The sequence below is a fragment of the Haliaeetus albicilla genome, chromosome 17 (assembly GCF_947461875.1).
Source record: "Haliaeetus albicilla chromosome 17, bHalAlb1.1, whole genome shotgun sequence".
Lineage (NCBI taxonomy): Eukaryota > Metazoa > Chordata > Aves > Accipitriformes > Accipitridae > Haliaeetus > Haliaeetus albicilla.
Genome location: NC_091499.1, coordinates 14,176,022 through 14,198,554, shown reverse-complemented (window position 1 = coordinate 14,198,554; position 22,533 = coordinate 14,176,022). Strand labels below are relative to the sequence as shown.

The 22,533-nt window shown below is 37.6% G+C and overlaps 1 protein-coding gene across 5 annotated transcripts in view; it reads left to right on the top strand.

Annotated features, from left to right (window-relative positions):
* Positions 1–22,533, top strand: part of EPHA7 (EPH receptor A7) — a 165,690-nt gene that overhangs the window by 122,710 nt on the left and 20,447 nt on the right. For 3 of the 5 annotated variants that reach the window (XM_069804890.1, XM_069804886.1, XM_069804888.1), the window contains exons 7-14: positions 1,058–1,226; positions 7,054–7,162; positions 7,859–7,914; positions 11,847–11,972; positions 16,224–16,409; positions 16,973–17,034; positions 18,106–18,315; positions 19,373–19,522. In XM_069804890.1, the coding sequence (XP_069660991.1) occupies positions 1,058–1,226; positions 7,054–7,162; positions 7,859–7,914; positions 11,847–11,972; positions 16,224–16,409; positions 16,973–17,034; positions 18,106–18,315; positions 19,373–19,522 (1,068 nt within the window). The remainder of the gene's footprint in view (positions 1–1,057; positions 1,227–7,053; positions 7,163–7,858; positions 7,915–11,846; positions 11,973–16,223; positions 16,410–16,972; positions 17,035–18,105; positions 18,316–19,372; positions 19,523–22,533) is intronic. The other 2 variants (XM_069804887.1, XM_069804889.1) reach the window with 1 other exon arrangement.

Here is a 22,533-nt window from a genome sequence, read left to right as displayed (position 1 = left end):
ATGACAGACTGGGCAAGACCCAGGAGAAATGATTACTGAATCTCAGAAAAGAAATCATGTATGTTGTATTTAACCCTCTATCTCAGCAAAAAGCGTTTGCTGCTTTACTGACTGCAAGGGGGAAGGTTCTCCATCATTTTTAGCTGGTGAAATACTATTGAAATGAGTTACAGATTTATTCCTTCCCTCTGTATCCGTCTCATTAGCGCTGCCTCGTACGGCTCATGCTTCTCTGGTCATGTGGTGCGTTCAGATGGTTGGTTAATTCATCTCTTCTGCCCTTCAAATCAGGGTTGCATCTGCCACTGAAAATCAACAGGGCTGCACATATCTATGCTGAAAGATAATCTGGATCAGTAAATGTGATGAATAAGTAGAGCTTTTTGAATACTGTAATGATCTATGATACAGCTTTTGTAGTGGTTGAAAGTGAGTTATTACTCATAGGGTTTGTAATCTTACAGCTTCAAATTTGAGAGGTGTCATACTGAGCTTCTTTCCCTGGGTTCTTCTTGATGTCATAGAGTCAAAACCTGAGAAAAGACTAAAAGCTGGAGATGAAATGCTAAGTGAAAACTGAGTTAAGGACCTCAGAATTTGGTGCAAAATCCAGCCAGTTATACATTGGTAGTATTGGAATTTTTAAAGGTATTGGAAGGTAAAAAGGAATGGTGTTCTTACCATGAAAGAACAGATTTCCCTGTCCTTGAACTGTTCAGACCCCACAGATCCACCTGGAAAGCTGCGGTCAAGCTATTTTCTCATCAAAATTTCATAAAATGTAATCAAAGCCAAAGAAGCAATCATTTCATGTCTGGATGTTTTATGAGTAACAACATGAGCATCCCATTTGAATTTTATGTTACACTTAGAGCTCCTCATTGCATTGACAGTGTTTTGTAGTACTCCACAGAGTATGCTTTATTTTTTATGTTAGGGAAAAAAGCGTTCGACAAATTGAAATAAACTACCCAGGCTGGCAGTCAGTTGCTGATGTGCAACTATGATAAAATCTGACCTGTAAATGTCATTTAATCTTTCGTCTTATTGTTTTCAGGATCAAAGGGAGAGGACCTATTCAACAGTGAAAACCAAGTCCACTTCAGCTTCCATTAATAACCTAAAGCCAGGAACAGTGTATGTTTTCCAGATTCGTGCTTTTACTGCTGCTGGTTATGGAAATTACAGCCCCAGACTGGATGTTGCCACACTAGAAGAAGCCACAGGTAAACAGTTAGATTTATACTAAATTAATACTCTCAAGAGAAGTAGTAAGTAAAGCAAGAAAGGAAAGACTCATAGGTAATATTATTAAAACTAGAAAGAATGAAGTTCTACATGAAGGTGGATTGTTGTCACTGTATTTTGAAGGATGAGCTTCAATTAGTTGTTTTACCATAGAGCTACAAATTACACTTTTATAATTATCTGGAGAAGATTTGTAACATATCAGGTTCTTCTCCTCTGATGTCCTTCTAATGCAAAGAAAAATAGTTTCTTTTCATTCAGATACAAACCTCTTTCCCCCTCCAAGAGAAGTGAGTAGTGATGAGCTGAGTAACTCTACTAGATTCTTCTGTAACTGGGGAGAGGAGGGAAGAGGAGATTTCAGCCCACAGAGGGTTCTCCAGGTCATTTTTTCCCTGTTCGATTTCCTGAGAAAACTCTTTATAATTTGGTTTATGTGTGTGTCTTGGTTAAGCTGTATATCCATCTTCAGTGTCTTTTGAGTTCTTTGGCTAGCTTCAACTTGATTTAGTAAAGAAACAGAGGTCTCAAAGACACTAGGTTTCTTCAAGGCTCATGTACTAAGTTTTAAGCTGTGTAAAGAAAAAACAACCTCTCGAAAACACTCACAATGGAAAGTATGAAGCTGAAGTACAAGATCTCTCAGTAGAGTACACCAGAGAATCTGGCTGTGACATCTCAGCAGAGGGATAACATTTTGGGAGAGCTTGATCTTTCCTTGATGCTGAAACCAATCTTGTGCCCTTATTTGTCTAAAAATCACACTGATGCCTTTTCTCCTGAGCCATGTAGATACGTGCATGCATGCTTAGAGAAAATCTTTCACGTTTTGGGTCTTCAGAAAGAAACTCTTCCATCACTGAGACCTGGCAGCCGTGAGCCCGTTCACGGGAACTGCCCGTGTCCCTGGCAGCTTCACCACTCTGTCGCAGACCCAAATTTGGTGACTCTATTTTGGGTCATTTGCTTCAGGTCAACCTGCCTGACAGCAGGTCAGCCAGATTTGGAGCTGAGAATACATAGCCTACAGGTTCAAAGGGTATGGATGCCATCTCTGCTCACTGCACTCTCTGCAGCCTATCGTCTAAGGTGCAGACACACACTATTGCATCTTATTAATTGCAGCCAGGTGTCACCTGAAGAATTCGTGGGTATTCTTAAAACACAGTAGTTAGGTCTTGATTCCACCTTGGTTCCACAAAGAATATGAAAACTATCAGTAATGAATAATACCACATATCTAATAGACATAATTGAAATAGTAATTATCATAATAACAGTAATAAACTGTCATTACTAATGTTATTAGCTCTGTGTCTGATAGCATACTTTCCATCCATAGAGTTCTGCTTTAGAAAGAGTCAGTAGCACAATGCCCATTTTGCAGAATGGGAGCCTGAGGTACAGACAGAAGTAATTTCTTATTTTGAGTAGATTTCTGGAAAACAAATTAAAAGTCTGTCATAAGTTTCTGCTAATTAGCTAATTTATTGTCCATAGTGGTTTAAACTTAGTAGAACAAAATGTTTCCCGAGTATTTCCTTAATTGCCTGAGTAATTTTTATCTACTGAATGTAAGCATACTGGTAGCCACAAAGATTAGCAAAGGCAATTTCAGAGGTGAACAGTCTTGACTGGAGTTTGGTCAACATATGGAAGATTAGGAAATCCTCGAATAAATGCATCACTGACCGCGCTCATGTACCCTCTGACTCAGGTGATGAAAAACTGCAAATAAACCAGCAACATACTTGGCCAGTATGCACAGCAGATTTTTCTTTTGTCACAGGCCAGCTTTGTGTTTTGACATGCCGTGTAAAATGTCCTGTGCTTTCATTAAAGAAAATTTTAAAAGCGGTATCTTTTCCATTATCTTGAGAGGACATTGTAGAATATAATTCCCATCAAGGATAAGCTTCCACAATTTTCCATATATGGTTTTCAGAAATAATTGCAATGTTGGTAAAAAGATAGTAAATTCCATTAAATTCTTCTAGAATGGTTTTACACAAAAATATTTGTTTCTCATATTTTATTTGTAGTTCTATCAGAACTTGCAGGCTAATCAAATTAGTCTTTTGTTAACATTTTAAAGGAAGACCTTTACTGCATCATTTTTAGGAAATATACCTCAAGTGAAGTACTGTACAGGCAAGCAGTAAACCAGTGTTCTGTTACAGTTTAGGGGCATTGGCTTCTCGTTATTCCAGTGGGTTTTTGAATGCAGCTTTTAAATGTGTCAAAGTATTTTAAGAATATATATATATATGGTAAGAATATATATACACACACATATATTTATGTATGTAAGAATATAGATAGTGACCATCACAGTCAGCTAGTCATGTTGCCTACCTGCATTTCTCCTCGCACTTCAACTGGTTGGCACCTTTTGGTTGGTGCTGTTGATTAAGTAGAGTTTTGTATTATGCTCCAGTTTATGAATTGTGATAGAAACTGCATGGCCAGTTTTCAATATTTGAGGAACTACGTCCATTATATCAATATTATCTGATATGTAAAATATACATATTTTATACCTGTATTTGCACATATCATACATGTTGGGCATTGCATACATATTTATGTAAAAATTTCAAAATTATGAAGTAAAAATGCTTTACAAAGGCAGGATATTTCTGTTCTATACTGTGTTTGCCATGGGTCAAAGTACTTTAATCATTATATTTTTTTTGTTGAAATCATTGCTGGTTATTAGAGACAGAAGTCCCTCAGGGAGAAAATACAAATACATAAAATATCACTTAAGTGGTAATTTTATCTTTTGATTCACTGAGGTATTTAAAAGTTATATTACATGACTTTTAGCCAGTGATCTAAAGATGGTCCTGTGCTTTTTGTAACTAAAGGGGATTTTGCCACTTGTTACAGCTCTCACTGTTAAAGTAAAAGGACTCAGCACAACCTGGCATCAAGAAGATTTTGCATTTTCCTTTTGCCATGAATCAGTTTAAATCAAGTGAGGCTGAAGTAATAAGCAGATGTAAAATTTATTCCTAATATCTGAAATAACACTACTGCAAATTTTTATAGAAGACATAAAGAAGAATACTTAAGAAAGTAATATTTGGCCTACATGAATCCAGTTTCTCTTTAAAGTTTTCATGGTGGACTTCATCAGGAATTCTTTTCTGGAGATCATACATTTCAGGTTGCTTGCATGAGAAAATGCTGCTGGAGGAGCAGCACAGCTTTTACAGCTGATCTGCCTTTTTAAATCCCCTGGAGTGTTCGGATATCCACCCCCATCCCTACGACTATGTATTTAAAAGGTGGTTTTAAGTCTTTTAAATTAAGCATTGCCTCATTCATTTGCATATGCAAATACCATAACGTCAGATTAGGTGTCAGCTGTAGCTGACTGTCCCAGCACCAGGTCCCCGTCTCGCACTCTGAGGGTGAGCACGGTTTAAGCAGAGGTCAGGGCAGACTTCCCTGTCCTGCTGGGGGTTCCCTGCCATCACCATTGTGGCAGCACCAGTGACAGGTAACCATGCCATGCACCCCCTGAAAGGATTATCTGCACCCCAAAATCATTCCTCTAAGGACACTCTCGCATCTTTATTTCTGCCCAACCGCAGTGATCATTCCAGCAGCTGGGCTCTGATTGACCCTTACACTAACAGACTGAGTTCATCACACAGAAGAGAGAAGCAGCACAGAGTACCTGAAAAGAGGCAGATGTCTTAGACTGCTGTCACTGAATTCATACCAGACCATGCCCACAATCAGACCTTTTTTTTTTCTTAAAGATGTAAAAATTAATCATACATTGCATCCCACCTATCCTACCAGTTGGCCAGTGTACCATGTCCCCACCATTTTCCAGAGCCCAAATAACACCCTCAGTTTGCTTCCAGCATGTGCCAGTACCCAAGATCTGTGAGGCAGTTATGCAGAGCAGCCCACTCACATATGTCAACCTCTATGCACTCAACTTGGCTGCTAGATTAGTTGACAGGCTGCACTGGGTGTTTTTCCAAACTGTTAGATGGATGCAGCTCTGCACCCTGGCCATTGTGACAGGATGCTGCCTCTTCTTGACTTCCAAGTGAGGTTTGCACTGAAGTTCAAAGAGAGAAGGGAACAGTTTTAGGAAATGCTGTATTTATTTTACATGAATTTGACATTGTTTGGGATTGTCCGCTTTGATGGCCTGGTGATGTTACAGGAACTGAGTTTTATTATTACTTGTGCCCCTACACTCTTGCACGAGATAGTGACCACTGATTTCCTAGAAGTTCCACAATTGGGATATATGCAGGCGTGCAGTAGTGTCCTACTGACCTGGGTATCTCAGAAAGTTATAGTAACTCAAAGATAAGCTTTTGTTCTTTTCAGTTAAAGACTGATATGAATAATGAGATCTTCGTCATCTGCATTAGGTAGGACATACAAAATTACAAAGTTTCTTTAGGAAATAAAGCTGAAGGGGAGGGACGGGGGGACTTCCCCCCAGTGCAGATTATTCTATATCTGTGTAGTGTAACAAGGGGTTTATTATTTTGGGGGAGAAGCAGTTGGTACAGGTCAGTGTCAGAGACAAAATAAATCACGTTGATTGGCTCACTTCTCCCAAGACAGAGCAAAGAAAAGACTGGTTTATTTGTTTCTGTGGGAACCTCTGAAGTCTGCAACAGGACCTTGATTCTGTGGAATTCATAAAATCCTCGTGGAGACATTCCTGTTCAGTTACCAATACCAGCAGTTAACTATATTAACGTACCATCTACAATTTAGTTAATCAGCTATCAGTTGGGTTTCCTTTTTTTTTTTTTTTTCCTCTTTTATCTCTCTGCTGCTTCCAGATGACTCACACTTTCACAGTCCCTTGCTCAGCACCACTGCCTGATGTCTCGTCCTTTGTTCTTAGTCCCTTGGGCTAGATCCTCACTGTTACAAACCAGCATAGCTCCACAGAGTTCAGTAGAGCTGTGCTCATTTAATGCAACTGCGTACATGGCCACCCTCATTAGATGTCAGGCAAGCAATGTATTTAACAAACCTTGAGGTTTCTCACACTAAGTATTGACATCCTCGGTTTACGTTAATGTGACATGCATACATTTGCATATATTAATAGCATTGGCATATCTGAATAAAAAGAACTATAATTTTAGCATGTAAATCTCTGAAGCATGGAGAATTCCGGTTTATGTGGAATATGTGGAAGTACCTTTTCATTGCTAACAGAAACAAATCAGAAGTAATAATAGCAATTTACAATGATTAATAGCAGTAAAAGATAGAAATATGTTAACCAGGACATCTGTCTTAATAGATAGCGTTTCATCTCAAACATTCTTCTTATAGTTAAGACACTATTTCCTTGGGTACCGTCAAAGTCGTAGCAACCAGTTTTAGAGGGGAGGCTAGAAGCAGAGCTCTTCAGGGATTATTCTCCTACTGTCCGCCCTTACAGGGATATCCAGCTCTTCCCTTTTAGGAAGGGGTCAACCACTGAGCAAAACCAGAAGGCAGTGCAGCAGTAGGATGGAGTGGAAGTGGCTGGTGCTGGTGCTGGCTTTTGGCTAATGGCTGCATCACTTTGGCCAAGTCAATTCCAGCATAGCTCCTTTTTATTCCCTGTGGACGATCGTTAACTCATCCAGCATTTGGATGAATTTCCAATGGAGGCCCTTATTTAGACTAACTTTGTCAATGTAATGGTTTCAGGCAAAGGTAAACTAACAGTCTGCAATTCATGATGGCTGGCTTAATTTTTTGCAGTTCCTTTGTAGGGAATAATTTTAAACTAATCTCTTCTCTGTGCTCCGTCTGTAGCCACGGCTGTTTCCAGTGAACAGAATCCTGTTATTATCATAGCTGTGGTTGCTGTGGCAGGAACCATCATTTTGGTCTTCATGGTGTTTGGATTCATCATCGGGCGAAGGTATTGCACCTTGCATAGGCATAAGCACATCTGACCCTGCTCTTGTGAACTCTTGAGACATAGTCTAATCTGGGATAGTAATTTGCAAACCTGAAACAGAAGTCATTTTTAGTAAGGACAATTTTCATTTAAATCCTGTTATCAATTATACAGTTTGTCCTCTTACTTTGACAAGACACCCTTAAATCAAGATGTTCCTTTTTTCCTATGTAAATGTGCTGTAAAAGGAACCCCTAGCAGGTTCTTTACCTGTACTCCTCAAAGTCCATCTTTCTGTTCAGTTTTCTCACGTGGAGAAGTCTGACACTTTATCTGATCAGCCTTTAAATGACTTTACATTCAAGAAAAAGAGGCACAGCAGTAAGTTTAAGAATATAACCTCATGTAAAACAGTGTTCTACTTTGAAGTTCTTTAATCCTCTGTTTTATCCATAGAAGCTTTTCACCAGAACTAGAATTTTCTCTTTAGGACCTGTCCCAACTGGTATTTGATACAAAAGCCTTTTGATTGCAACTGTTCATGATTTATTTAAAACTCTGCTGTCAAAAGAATTATAGCTGAAACTTTCAAAGGGCCTACAGGAGTTAGGTGCTCAGCGCCTGAAAATCCCAGCCTGCAGAACTGATGTTGTCAGGACTTTAGATGTGAGGAAGTAAATCATTATTTACGAGTAAAACTGGTGTCTTTCTTTTCAGGCATTGCGGCTATAGTAAAGCTGATCAAGAAGGGGATGAAGAACTTTACTTTCACTGTAAGTGTTTTGCTTTTTTTTCCCCCCTTCCAAAAATTCCCAACTGTAATAGTGTAGACAATACTAAAACAACACTCCATGAAAGACAAAGCCATAAGAAATTAAAAAATGCTGTGTAAATAGCAAGTAGGAAGTTAAACACTCTAAAAATGTGACCTACACAAAAGGAATGCAGATTAAAGTCAACATTGCTCACACAGACGGTTTTATTTCTATACATGTGTATGATATACTGTTGTTTTCATTCTGCTTTTTTTTTTCTTTTGGTTGCTTTGAATACATGTTTCACACCATCCTAATGATCCCTCTGAGGTGCAGTATTTGAGAGACTTTTGGCTAAGTGACTATATGATCTTTAACTCAGGCAAACTTCAGATTAAGAAAGTGTGGGTCACTGCATCACCCTAACAATGAAGCTGTTTTCTGCTACTGTGAATATGGTAGCATCAATATTTACAAAACAATGTCCTTAAAAATAGAATATTTAATATGAAAAGAAAGGTCAGCTACTTCATTACTGTTCTGTGTTCTAGAATCACTTGCCTAGCGAAGAACAGCACCTAAAGCCTCACGTTAAAATCACAGCTACCATCTGAACTTATGCTAGAACCCGGGGAAAATTAAATAAAATACATCTTTCTTGGGTTAACGACAACTGAAAATTTCAGAGGAGAGGAAGGCTTATGCAAGAATAGTTTCAGTTTTATCATAATATTGTTTAAAAAGCTTTCTTATATTAGCCCTTTCTCATTTCAGTTGTAATTTCATTTTGACATGAGAAAAAAAAATGTTTTCCTTTCTTTTAGAATCAGTCTTTAACTCAGGAAGTATGGTAAAACTAAGTTGCAAAATGATTTTGAGCATGCAAAATTGCAAAATCACATAATAGAATTAAACTGAATATAAGTTCTGACACAGAACAATGTCTGGGTTTCCAGTCTTCTCTCATACCTGATAACTCTCCTATCAGTAGAACTTGCCATTTAGCCATGCTAAGCATAGCCTTTGTTGTCTACCAATAATTGCAGCTGTAGCTTAAATCCATCAGATTTTTTTTTATGAAAGCAATATGGTTTATCTTATTTTACATATGCTAAAATCATGAGCTATTATGAAAATGTAATGTCACTTGGAGAATGAAGTAGCCACAAGTCACAACTTTGCAGCAGCTTCTCAATGTATGCCTCTTTAAATGGGTAGTTCTAGCCAAAGCTCCACTCAAAATCAGATCAAGGTTTCTATTTCACCTTTCTGCCCTGAAAAAATCAGACCAGCTGGAATTTGTTCATACTTCCTGAGTTTGGGTGTGTTGCTACCTAAATAATTTCATTTAAATGCAGTCAGTATTAAACTAAGCTGTAACATCACTGCAGCTTTAGTCAATCAATTCATAATCTGCGCAAGAAAGGTAGGAAATAATAATAGGATAAGAATTATTTATCATGCACTTTGCAGTGCAGCTGATTTTAAAGAATTCATCAAAAATCTAATGTTACTTAAACGTTACTATTCTGGGAGTGATGGATTTGAAATTTGCCTCTCATAGATGCATTATAAGCTTTTCACGTCTTCAGAAGAGCTACTGCTTTCACTTTTAAAATCCCCATTATGTCCTTGAAGGAAAACATCAACTATGTATTCTTGTATGTCAGTATATAAACAAAAGGAATATGCTAGCTAAATAATTCCTTTCTTCATCTCCATTATTTGTGACATTTTTTGTTTCAGTCAAAGTGTAAGCAAATTAATATGAAAGCTGCTACTTAATGATTAATAGCTGATCCAGAAATGGTGAGACTAAGTAAGTGTTCACTTCCCTCATTTTACTCTCAAGAAATCTGGTTATACAGCAAATCAGTCAGAACAGTCAGTATACACAGTCTTTTAAAAATCATAGCACCGAATAGAAGTCACTTTTTGCCAAGCTAGTTTTTCGTCGTCTGTTGATTGAGGTTTAGTGATTAAATTTGTTTGGTAACAGAATGAGATGGAACCCAGTGCTGTGGTCACCAGCTTGGTCGCAGGGCTGTGAACACCAGCTTGGTGTCCTTTTGCTCCATAACATCTAGACAACCTTTTTCTGTGCTGAGGTACCAGACTGGATTTTCAAAAAAGTAATTTACAACAAACACTTACTTAACATAAAAACTTACAAGTAACCATTTTTTAAAAGCAGGTTTTAAAGCACTGTATTTAATAGAGTATCATATATTTTGTTTCAGTCCCCCTCAACTCTCTGTGACCTCAAGTGCTACACTTGAAGATACAAGTACAATGGAGGAGTTTAGTTAAGCAATTCGGATTTATATTTGGTTTCCTCCTACCATTTTCATCTAACAATGTCTTCAAAGCCAGGCCAGCATTATTTCACATTGGTATGCCAGGATGGCCTTGGCCTGTCAAAATGTTTTATGACAGCTTGAATAAAGAACCATCAGAGGCCCACTTGAGTTTCGCAAGGTTACCTCCACTCCAGGACCCTTATCACAAACACGAGAGGATGGCTCCTGCTCCATCTCCCTGCCTGAAAGCACTATTATAGGTCGTTAACCTATTGCTTTCTTCTCATTTTTCTAGTCATTTTTGGTTTTAAGAAAGAAATATTTATCATTTTAAAAATCTGTAGCATTATCGATACAATTGGAAGAACATCTATTTAAGTACATATTATGGTAGATAATAACATCTGGGCAACATTTCAAATAATTTCTCTGCATGTAAATTCATTAGATTACTCAAACAATTTCTCTAGCTTTTTCCTGTTACAAGGGTTTGGTGGTTTTTTGGTCAGTAATAGCATCTAAAACATAAATACATGATTATTAAGCTATTTTTCAATATATTTTCAAATTTAAAATATTTTATATTCAATTAAAAGATTACAAAGCAACCATAAATTATTTATGTTTTGTATTGACTTTTGATCCTATTCTTGTATATCAGTGTATCAGTTAGTAGAGGAACTTTCTTACATTTTCATATTGCGTTTTAGTTCACTGATTTAATTAAAGCTCAGGACTGTAATCCTTGTGAGCCAAATTTATTTCATAAAAATAGCTTGGTTAATAGATTCCAAGGGGTGCTCTACTTTCACCAGAAGTTTCTACTTTCACCAGAGGGGTAAAAAATAATTTTCCTGAATCAGCAGCAAACCAAGGGAAAAAACTATATGCTGGCCAGAGCACTATGCTGCCTGAGTTCTACTAAGTGCTATATACTGGAGAAAGAGAGAGCAAAAACCAAGTTGCTGCATATTATTCACTTAGGTCCTTGAGAGAGGGAATAATTGTGCCACAGAGCCCGCTTTCCCTTCCTATGCCTTCGCAAGTTGGCTACAAGTGTTTCTCATGTTCATGTTCTACCGCAAGAAACGTACCTAAGGATATAAATTCTAAGTGCTGTGAATAGTTTAGCTTGGCTTTTGCCACAGTCTGTAAATAATATTATATTCAATAATTTAAGCAAATTGAAGTAGGTGGAGGAGCCTTTCAAATCCCACTAGAAGACAGAGATAACATAAAGAGACGCTGTTTACACAACCTGGGAAAAGAGGATAAGCTGTCCTTGCACAAAAAAGAAAGTTTAACCTCCTCTGCTGCTCTTACACCCCTTCCCCTGCTTTATTTTTGCTCCCACTCAACCCTTGCATTTTATTCCATTGAACGCTATTTAATATTTATTACTTCTTTCACTTCAAGGTGGAGATGCAGATGCTAATGTTAGTCATTTTTAGAGATGGGATTGTGTACTTGTGTCAACATGCTTGCAGATGATGCCTAAAACTAAGGTTGCCTCTCGGAGCGGCTCTGACTCAGGCAGTGTGGAAGCAGGTTCGCTCTTCCAAGGAGCACTCTGCATAATGAAATTCCTGGGCTGACTGCACAATAAGTGCCTTTGCTTCATCACAGTCATGCTTTCTTACATCATTACAGTTAAATTTCCAGGCACCAAAACCTACATTGACCCTGAAACCTACGAGGACCCAAATAGAGCTGTCCATCAATTCGCCAAGGAGCTAGATGCCTCTTGTATTAAAATTGAGCGTGTGATTGGTGCAGGTAAGGCTGCCGTGGCTTCCTGATTCAACTGTTCCATTTAGCTGGGATCGAAACTCATACATCATAATGACAGGCAAATAATTATACCTCAGGTACAGAAGAACTTTTTGCATTTGCTGGAGTGGTTAAGAGCAACGAAGCTGCACTTGCTTCTAAAATGTAAAAACAAATGGGGGGGGAGAACAACAAAAACCAAATAAATAAGTAAATGAAGAGTCTTGCCTGACATTGAAAGCTTGTGGGTTTCTAATTCTGTATCTGCTGTTAAAAATGTAATTGGGGGAAGGGGGGCAGTTTTGCTGCCTATTATTTGCTGTCAGAGTAAAGGTGTTAGGCACGAGTGCAAATTCTGCTCACTTTCCTTTTGCAAGAGGGCTTTTTGACCTCTGAATTTTTGTTCTTGTGAGTAAGGAAAACTGGCTGCAGCACAAAATCTTAAATAGAGACTAGGAAGGTCTCATTTCTGTATAACAAAATCTTCCCCAAGGCTCTTTTTTGTTCTACCATTTTTCTTTTTGATATTTTATGAATACAAAAAGTTATTGTTTAACTTCTCATGACTGATTGTAATTGCACCAGCATTACATTGCTTTTCTTCCTCTTGAACTGTCTACCACCTACTTAAGCCATGGTGTTCATGCTCTAAAAAGGCAGTTTCATTTGTTTGCATTAATAAGATACGTGACATTTTTATTGCACTACTCCATGTAGTGAAATTAAGTTTCCACGGGTAAGAAAAATATCAAATACTTTGGATTCCTGGAGGAAATGTTCTTTTGCTTTCCTGTTGTTTCATAAAAGTATTAGCAGAATACTTTTAAAATCACCCTGTAGTTTGGCATGCACTGTAAATTACATACTGTGGTATTATTTAAAAAGAGAAGAAGAAATATCTCTAAAATAAGCTGGTCTACCAGTAAAAAATTCTTTACGCTTTGAATTCACAATGCCTCTTTAAAGTAACCTCACTCATGTTGAATCATGTCTTAATCAAGGAGTAGTACTGTTGAAATTAACAGCACTACTTGAGCAAATTATTCCTTCAGATGAGTAAGAGCATAAGAATCCAGCCCTTGCTAACTAGTAATTTTTGTGATGCTAGACTGGCAGCATGTCTTCTAATAAATACACAATATACAAGATTTAAATTCAAGATTAGCATAGAAAAATTACTGAGCTTTATCTTTTGCTTTAAGTTAAAAACCAGCATAGCAACAGTTCAGAGCACAAAGATGTATTCAGTCGGACTTTGACGATGCCTTCTGAGCAAAATGCTGAAAACGCTTCAGTTGCAAATACAGCTTAAAACATATTTTCACTGTTATGACAGAGTAATTCCAGAATGTTAATTTTGTTGACTGCAGATGAATTTATTCTTGATTTTAATGAGTATAACTGATAGCAAAAAACCTAACGTGTGTCGGTAGTCATTCAGAAGAAAGTTAATTAGAAGCGCTATGGTGAAAGCATATTGTGTATGGGGTTTAGCTATGGCTTTGACTTGTTGATGTAGATAGCAAATAGGAGTGAAATGAAATGCAGTCCAGGAGCAACAGAATGTTAAAGACCCAAAGAAGCAGCTGAAACTCATACATCAAAGAAGAATATAGAATTTCTACTAGGGACAGCACCAGAAAAGCCACTTAGCAGTCTCAATATGCATCAGCAATGCTGGCCACATCAGCTATTGAGTGGTGCCATGTCTCTCTCAGACAAACAGGGTGCAAGTATGCTTGTGCTCAATTTGCATGAGGGATATGTGCTTTCCTTGCCAACATTTTCATTACGATCCCGCTGCAGCCACCTGTCAGATACAGAAAATGGTGTCCACTATGTTGAGTCCTCGTTCGTACCACACATGCTTTGTTTTAGCTTCTTCCTTGTTGACATGCTGAGCTAGTGGCTGTGCGGCTGTGCAGTATTCCCACTTTTGTTGTCATATTTTCTGGATCATTTTGGGGCATCTTTTCAGCTGAATATACTATTTTCTGGGGAATAAAAGTAGTTTGTTGGCTAGCATCCTGGCCTGAAATGCATAACATACAAGTTCAAGTTTCTGGTTTGCCTGAGAGTGAGTGATCTGCTTTTGGAAATCAATCAAAATCAGATTACAGAGAGCTGGAAAGGAGTTAAGCCTTAGTGTCTCCCATGCCAAGTATCCTAATTACCTGGCTCTGAAGTATCACACACACACACACACACACACACACACACACTTATACTCACGTCTTGTTTTCGGCGTGGAACAAAAGTGATTTTGGAAGGTGCTGCTAGAGAAAATTGTTATCCTTTAGGAAGTTCTTGTGGCTAGGAGCGGTGAGTGAGGTGAGTGGTGAATTCAATAATAGTTATCCATATTGCTGATGAATTGCAGGAGGGAGGCTAAGGCACCAAGCTAAGGGCATGAGCAGCTAGTTGGTATGTATGTAACAGCTGTGCCTCACGGTATTCATAGCTATGCCATGGATATTCAGACCGTGACTCCAGTGCCCAAGGACGGCTGGGGCTAATGCCTCACCGGTGCAGGCAGGAACACTTGTACTCTGGCCGGTTAGCTCGGGTACAGCACGGTGTTAGCGGAGGTATATGGAGTTGATTGGAGCTAACCTTAATTCAGCTAGCGTAGAACGGGAGGGAGAGGAATTCGATTCTGTATGCAGCCATCTCCTATAAGATTTGTAAAACGAGCCATGCTGAGTGAAGATTTGCCCAAACAAGTTGGTTGGAAATATTAAGGTCTGGTCAAAGCTCTACCCTTCTGGCTGGAGAACTGTGAAGCTGAGGCCCAGGTACTGTTTTTTTCCTTCTGAAAGCTCTGCTGTTGGGAGTGACAGGAGAACAGTAGTGTTGGAACGGTGACGGTGTCCTAAACAAGATTTCTCAGAACTCATCCATTAGGACAATTTAATATATACCTCTTCAGGCATTCAGCCCCATTTTCAAGCATACTTCTCTCCACTGCCAGCCAGACACCTTGCCAGTGTGTATGTGCACTTAAGTCCTGATCCCACCAGGTTTCTCAGGACCTCGGTCTATATCCCAAAGGGATTCTCTAATCAAACTCTGTGTTAGTCTTTCCTAATTCAGTAATTTTTTTCATCACTCACCCTAAAACATGCCTTGGATGTAGGTGTGTCTGCATACTTGTGCATACTCAATAGTTTAATGTTAAGGCACTCCGCAGGTATGCAGGAGATAAATTTCAGGCTTGATTTGATTTGAAGGAGGGACTTGGATCTGTATCTTCCATACCCCACATAAATTTGCAAAGTACCAGATTATTAAATATTTTTGCAATGAATCTTTCTCTTTTTAAAGAGATGTTCCCCTTTATGTTGCTACCCTTTTCTCCTGTATAGCCCAAGAGATTTTTCCTCCTGGCTATGGAATAAGGGATCTCTCTTTCTCTCTCTGCTGACACAGCTGTGAGGAAAGGGACAATCCTTAAATCTTTCACAATCTCAATAATAGTGAGGTAGATGTATTGCCATTCAGCTTCACATCTCACATGCTTCCATGCTATTTCCTGTCCAAAGGAGTCCCATTACGCCTCTCTCAAATTATGGTTGTTGAGGCTTTTTTTTTTTTGTATTCTTGCTGGCTGTTTGGCCATTTTTTTCACATGCTTCTTCAAGTTCCAATTGTCTGTCAGTTTAGAATCTTTTACAAACTTCCAGCATTTGCTTGTGTTTGTTTAATGTAACAAAATTATTATAAGTCACACCTTTCATTTCATAATCTGCAAAGTAAATTATCCTGCTTGAAGGTAATAATGTAGTGCTTCATTTAACACCATAACGATGTTGAATTAAAAGCAGCTCTGAAAGAGCTGCCTTTTGAAGGAAAAAAAACCATTGGATCTAAACATAGCAAGGAAACCATGTAGAACAGAATGACATTTTCACTTAGAAATGGTATTACTATTTCTGTAATAGTATTTTCTTATGAAAGCCACTTCATTTTTATTTCCTGTTTTTGAAAAAATGTAACAAATTACTAACAAGTCTTTTAAAAGACTCAAATAACAGTCCTGTAGATTGGCTTAACGTGAAGTGTTTACTCTGTAAGGTACTTAGTCAGCAATTCATTTAAAGCACATGCCTGTCTTTGTGTTCCTAAGTAATCCATTTCAAATATAAACATTCACATGTTAAATTTAAATGCACGCTTAGGCGTCTAGTTGAATCAAGGCCTAAAAAGAACATTGATATTATAGTCGGAGTAATTCAGCATTGATCTACTTCATTTTAGGAGAGTTTGGTGAAGTGTGCAGTGGGCGTCTAAAGCTTCCTGGCAAGAGAGATGTTGCAGTAGCCATAAAAACCCTGAAAGTTGGCTACACTGAAAAGCAAAGGAGAGATTTCCTGTGTGAAGCAAGCATCATGGGACAGTTTGACCACCCCAACGTTGTTCACTTAGAAGGGGTCGTTACCAGAGGTAAGCAGTGGCTTGATCTGTCAGTCAAATAACAACATAATGGCAGAAATTACTTTAGCTTTTTCATGGTCAAAGATTCAAATTATAAACAGGCTGCACACTCCTAATGGATTTTCTCCTGATGTGTAACTAACTAAAACAATACTTACTTTATGCTACAACCTGAGGAAAAAAATAAAGATGCACGCATGATTAAAAGATGAACTACTTTGAAATATATTATTTTTCTAGTTTCATTTAGCCTCAAAGACCATGCAGAGAGATAAGGTTTCTTATGTCCTTTCATATTATCTGAAGTGTCATTATTCCGGAGTCCTGTTCACACAGCAGGAGTTAGGAGAACACACTGACATTTTGATTTGTATGGTTTAATTTTGTGAATCATGACCACGTTCCATGCAGACATTTAAGAACTTATTAGAACTCAGTCACAGTGCTGGAGGCCTCAGAAATGTTCGTTGTCTCAATGATTCAGTCCTTCAAAGGAATAACATGTGTTTTATCGAAAAAAGGCACTCCATTTGTGTAACAGTTTCTCAAACAAAACCTGTCTTTTCTTTCAGGGAAACCAGTCATGATTGTAATAGAATACATGGAGAATGGGGCCTTAGATGCATTTCTTAGGGTGAGTATCAAAATGAAAACATATATTAACATATTTTAAGTCATATATATAATATATTATATATTGTCACTTTTTAAAATATGGTTTTATATACATGCATATATATACATATACATGCATGATATTCATATAATTATTATAATTATTCCTATAATTATTCATATCTAATGAATGCATAATTATTCATTCATTCACTGTAATTATTCATATAATCTGGTTTTCAGACTGAAATGGAGCTTGACAAATACTAGCAGTTCTCTACGTTATTTCAGCAAAACCAGATCAGAAATGAGAGGATCAGACAGGATCACATGGGAACATTCTAGGAATTTGAGTGATTTAATGTGGCATAGACATGGTGGATTTTATTATTGCCACCAGATGAAGTTAACACCACTGATACCTGAAGCCAATCTTCTGCCTTTTGGGAGCAGAATTTTATTGTGTCAGCATGGTGGAAATCAGCGTACAAGAATCCCTAAATGCACTATGGTTGTGTTTAAGAGAAGAACAAAGGAAAAAGAAATGCAAGTCCACAACAATTTAGCATTTTTTGAGTGTGTGTTCTGAACTGGCCAGTTCTGATCCTTACCAGGTGTACAAGACAGCTTGAGATGATGTATAAACACTCCATAGAGAACAGAAAGATTTTGTTTGATAAACTCCAAGCTATGAATAAAATTATCAGTAGCTAGGCTTCCAAAAGGAGATAGTTTTTATTTTCTTGATACAAATAATTATGCTGAGAGATGAAGAGCATAAAGGCAAACTATAAAGCGCTGTGCATCAGGTAATGTCTCTTAGAAGAGACTTTCCCTGACTTAGCCAGAAATTTATAGTGATTAGCAAGTTTTGTTAACTTCTAGTACATTAACTACTCACACATTTCTTAACTGGATGTACTGCTTTATCTCTGAAGAAAATAAAACTTGTGTTTGAAGTGAGTTTCTTTGCCCCAGGTTGAATTGCCACAGAAGTAGTAAATAAGTAGAAAGCTGAAGTTGTAAAACTAATTCTTATTTCTCTTCTCAGCTATACTAACAAGAATTGCTGCTCCTTTCTTCCCTCCAGAAACATGATGGGCAATTTACAGTCATTCAGCTAGTGGGAATGTTGAGAGGAATTGCTGCTGGAATGAGATATTTGGCCGATATGGGATATGTACACAGGGATCTTGCAGCACGCAATATTCTTGTCAACAGCAACCTTGTTTGTAAAGTGTCAGACTTTGGCCTTTCCAGAGTTATAGAAGATGATCCAGAGGCCGTCTACACTACTACCGTAAGAGAAATCGATGGGTTTTAGTAGTTTTGAGATATGGTTATTAAGAAGAAGCACATCTTCTAGAGAGTATAGATAAAAGAAATACGTTAATTGCATGAGAAATGTTAACCAGTCAAAATGAAAAGAGTCTCTGCAGAAATCTGGCTCTAATAAGGGATTGATATTTTTGTAAGAACATACATTTTTATTTGGTAAAGTTCTAAAAATTTTGCACAGTATCTTCATTATTCCCTTCCTCATGATTTTCTGTTTGAACAAATACAGAAGTTTTACCCATAAAAATTTTAATAATTTCATTTACTATGAGTCAATTAAAATATTTGTAGGCTATTACTATTTTTCAGACTAGATTTTATCTCGCCAAAAAGTTGACTAGCTTGAGGCTAGACTGTGACAAAGCTCAACTCCTGTATTTTCCCTTTCTTTTGGGTGGGACGCTTTTCTTAAATAAGCATTCATCGGGCACACTATGCTCTTTATTCTTTTGTTGAGCCAGCTCCACTTTCCCACCCGTGGGGCCTCACTGTACCTATTTTCTCATGCTGAGGGAAGGAGGGGCCCCTGGAATCTGCTCCAACAGGCACAGGGATCTGGGAAACTGCACCGGCGTTCGCGGCCGTCACTCTTCCCACTGGCTCTAAGTGGGATCCTGGTTTAAAAATGTCAGACTGAGATTTCAGAGGAGCCGTACGACAAGTCAAGGGGATTTGTATGCACAGGATGAGATTCCCCTCACCTAGCTTCAGCCAGCCAGGAGTCAAATGACTGGTGTAAATCAGGCATCTAAGCAGCCCCTTAAAATGAATGGCGCGATAAGCACTTCCAGAGAAACGCATCCCCCTTAGCTTACACAGGTATCTAAGTTTCTATGGTCCAGGTGTTTTAAGAGCCTAAACTTCCTTAGACTCCTTTGAAAATTCTTCAGTCGGTCAACTATAGTAGATGATATAAGTGCTGCTTTTGATGTTGATGGAAATAAATGCCCTCTATGAAAGATGATACGGAAATTCTGTGGAGGAAAAAGAAAACTTTCTTCTTTTCTTCTTTTTCATAGGGTGGAAAAATTCCAGTGAGATGGACAGCTCCAGAGGCCATCCAGTACCGCAAATTTACATCAGCCAGCGATGTGTGGAGTTATGGAATAGTTATGTGGGAAGTAATGTCTTATGGAGAACGGCCTTACTGGGACATGTCAAATCAAGATGTAGGTTATACTTTGTCTGTTTGTGAGCGTGTATGTGCGTATGTGTTTGTTAGAAAAACAAAAATTACGTATTGTAAACACATACATATGCCTTTCACTATACATGCATAAAGTGTTGGCTTAGAAATAAGGTTTATCAAAATACTGTAGTTTTCTCACAAAATGAAAAAGTTACAGAGCTTTCACTTTTTACCTAAATCTCTAAATTGTTCTTCTGCCATGTGGATGTTGTAGGTTTCTGTCCTGAGTATCAAGTAAAATTGGAACATCAAAAATAGTAATATGTGCTCTTTATTACACTTAAGCATCAAAAGAATTAATTTTTTTCCAATAAAAAATAATTCTGAGGTTTCTGACCTCAGAGCAATGAGTAATCAGTTGAAAAAACTTGTTAGAAATCTGAGTGGCAGTTAATGACCTACTTTGGCTTTTTCAAGTTAATTATGCTGATTTAACAATACCCTTGTTTGCATAAAATGTGACCCAGAGCAACAGGTCAGCAGTAATAGAACAGATGGGTGTTAATCTTGATTTCTGACAAGACTATATATTAATATAGAAAGTACACAGGAAAAAGCCATACAGGTGAGAAAGATGTCAGAAAGAGTCTCATTTAAAGTTCTTCAGGTCAGGGGCTTGAGTGGTTTTTTTATTATTATTATTTTATTTTTTGATTGAATGATCGACATCAAAGTTGAAAAAAAAGGTAAAAGTGTAAATGATGAGTCAGTTTGGCACAGTGCAAAGTTGTTAATATTTGACAGGTCTCAGTGTCAAAGATTTCATGGACTGTCAAAATATGGGCAAACAAGTCCTTGGGGCAGAGAAAGAGAAATATTTACATTCCCTAGACACCCAGTAGAGTTTCATTTCTTTTGACACCTTCCTTCTGTACTAGATTCAAACATAAAAGAAGTCTGACAGGAATATAAGATGCCTCAAAGGCAAACCTTACCTATCCTTCAGGGAACAATAAGGAAAAACTTTTAAATAGGGGAGAAATTTTGGTATCTTCATGCTTTTTGTTGGATTTTGAAAAGCATTCCCTCTACTGAAAACTTCAGGTAAAGTGCATGAATGAACCTTTTTCATAAAACAGCTAATTACCACTTCTTGCAGTTTCATCTCTTTTTTAGCATCTTACATAATAATCTTCAATAGCACATAGTTAAAAGATGCATCAATTGCTTGGCAAAATAATTTCAAACATTCTTGTATGCTGTCATCTTCAAGCATGTCCTCCCGAAACATATACACATCCTACCAATCCCATAGATAAATCTATGATGCAAAAATTTAGAATCATCTTATGATTAGTTTTTTATTCTCCTTCACAGTTACCAATGGGATTATTTAACTGGAATAAAAAATTGGTAAATGTGTCTCTTCTAATTTTGCATATACACTCAGGCAGTTTATATATCTTAAGTGTGTCATTTTGCCTAAAAGTGGATGTGGGTGTAGTCATAGAACAGATGAGATCTCTGAAAAATATGTCTCCCTGACTTCGGATCTTTAGATGGCATTTCTTTAATTCTGGAGTTCCCCCAACATCTCTGAGCAGTGGGCTCCCCTCAGCTTAATCCTTGCTGGTAAGAGTAGCCCTGAAACCACTGCGCTTTACCCTATTCCCCTATTAGACTGCTGGTGTTTGCTAGTTCTTGCTCTCATTCCGTTACTGACCATAGCGCAGTTTTGTTCTTCAGAAAAGGGCAAGAGCTTAGACTTACATATCTTTTCTTTGCTGTACTCCTGGATGTATTACCATTATTATGATTATTAATCTGTATTATTATTATATACCCAGAAGCAGAGTGATAACGTCATGTTGTCCAGTTACCCTTATTTAATACTTCTTTGTTGGCAGCCAGTATATACAGTGAACAGACCTGGCCCTCTTCTAATCTAGTTTACATCTTCAGCCTGATTATGATAAAAGCATACTTGACTTTTAGCAGTATTCCCTTTTTCTCTTTCTGCAGCAAAAGCAGAATTTGAAAAACAAATTGTGGGAAGTGTAAATAATATAAATCAATTCTATTACTAAGAACTCCAGCTGTGTTCTCTTTGTAGCTTTGCTTATTTAAAAAAAAATAAAAATCCTGCATCTATTTCATTATCTCTGAGTACTGATTTTTGGAACCCCACCTTTCTTAGCAGAGTAGATACTTGTAGTACCCTTCAAAGTTCCCAAGTTTTGTATAAACTTTTTTTTTTCATTTTATAAAAAGAAACTTTACTTATCAATAGTTTAGAATGTTATTTTCAGTGTTTTGGATATTCCCAGCAATTTCATCCATCTCTAGCTTATTATTTTATATTTCCCACTTTCATCCTTCTTGCTCAGAATACACATCAAAGAAGCTGATTCTGCAGTATCCTCAAAGCCTTTTAAAAATAACGTCATCATCTTGATTCACACCTCTCTTCAGGTTTCTCTGCAGGTCATAGTGAACGTGAAAGAGTCCTGTTTATGAACCTTTCATTCATGTTTTCACTATTCCTTACACTCTTGGATATAGGCTTATCTAGATGGTTTGCCAGTGCTAAGGGTCTTAGAAGTTTTGGTGGTTGTGTTGCTGTTGCTTGTACCTACTTTTTCATTCCTCATTAGTTGTCTCTGTGTTCTGACCTCTTAAGCAACTGCTTCGTTTGTAGTAAATCATATGTAGTATGCACAACGGGTTTAATACCTTTCACCTTTTAGAAGGTCAGAAGTTTCTGCATTACTTTTCATAGCACACCAGTTGTTCTATGCCCACTGTAGCTTATTTTTCACTTTTATTCCAGCGCTACTTCTAAGCGTAAGGAGCTGTTCTTTTGTTTTTTCTCTTAATACTGCTCTAACAGATCTTACATTTTACTTTTAATGTTTTCTTTCCTATACAGTACTGTTCTTCCAGTTTCCCTGTTCTTCTGCAGAAATCCTCTCTCCCCACCCTGTCTGACAGATAACTTCACTGTCTCTGAAAGGTCGCTGCACTCATTCTTCAAGGTGTGGATGTTACTGC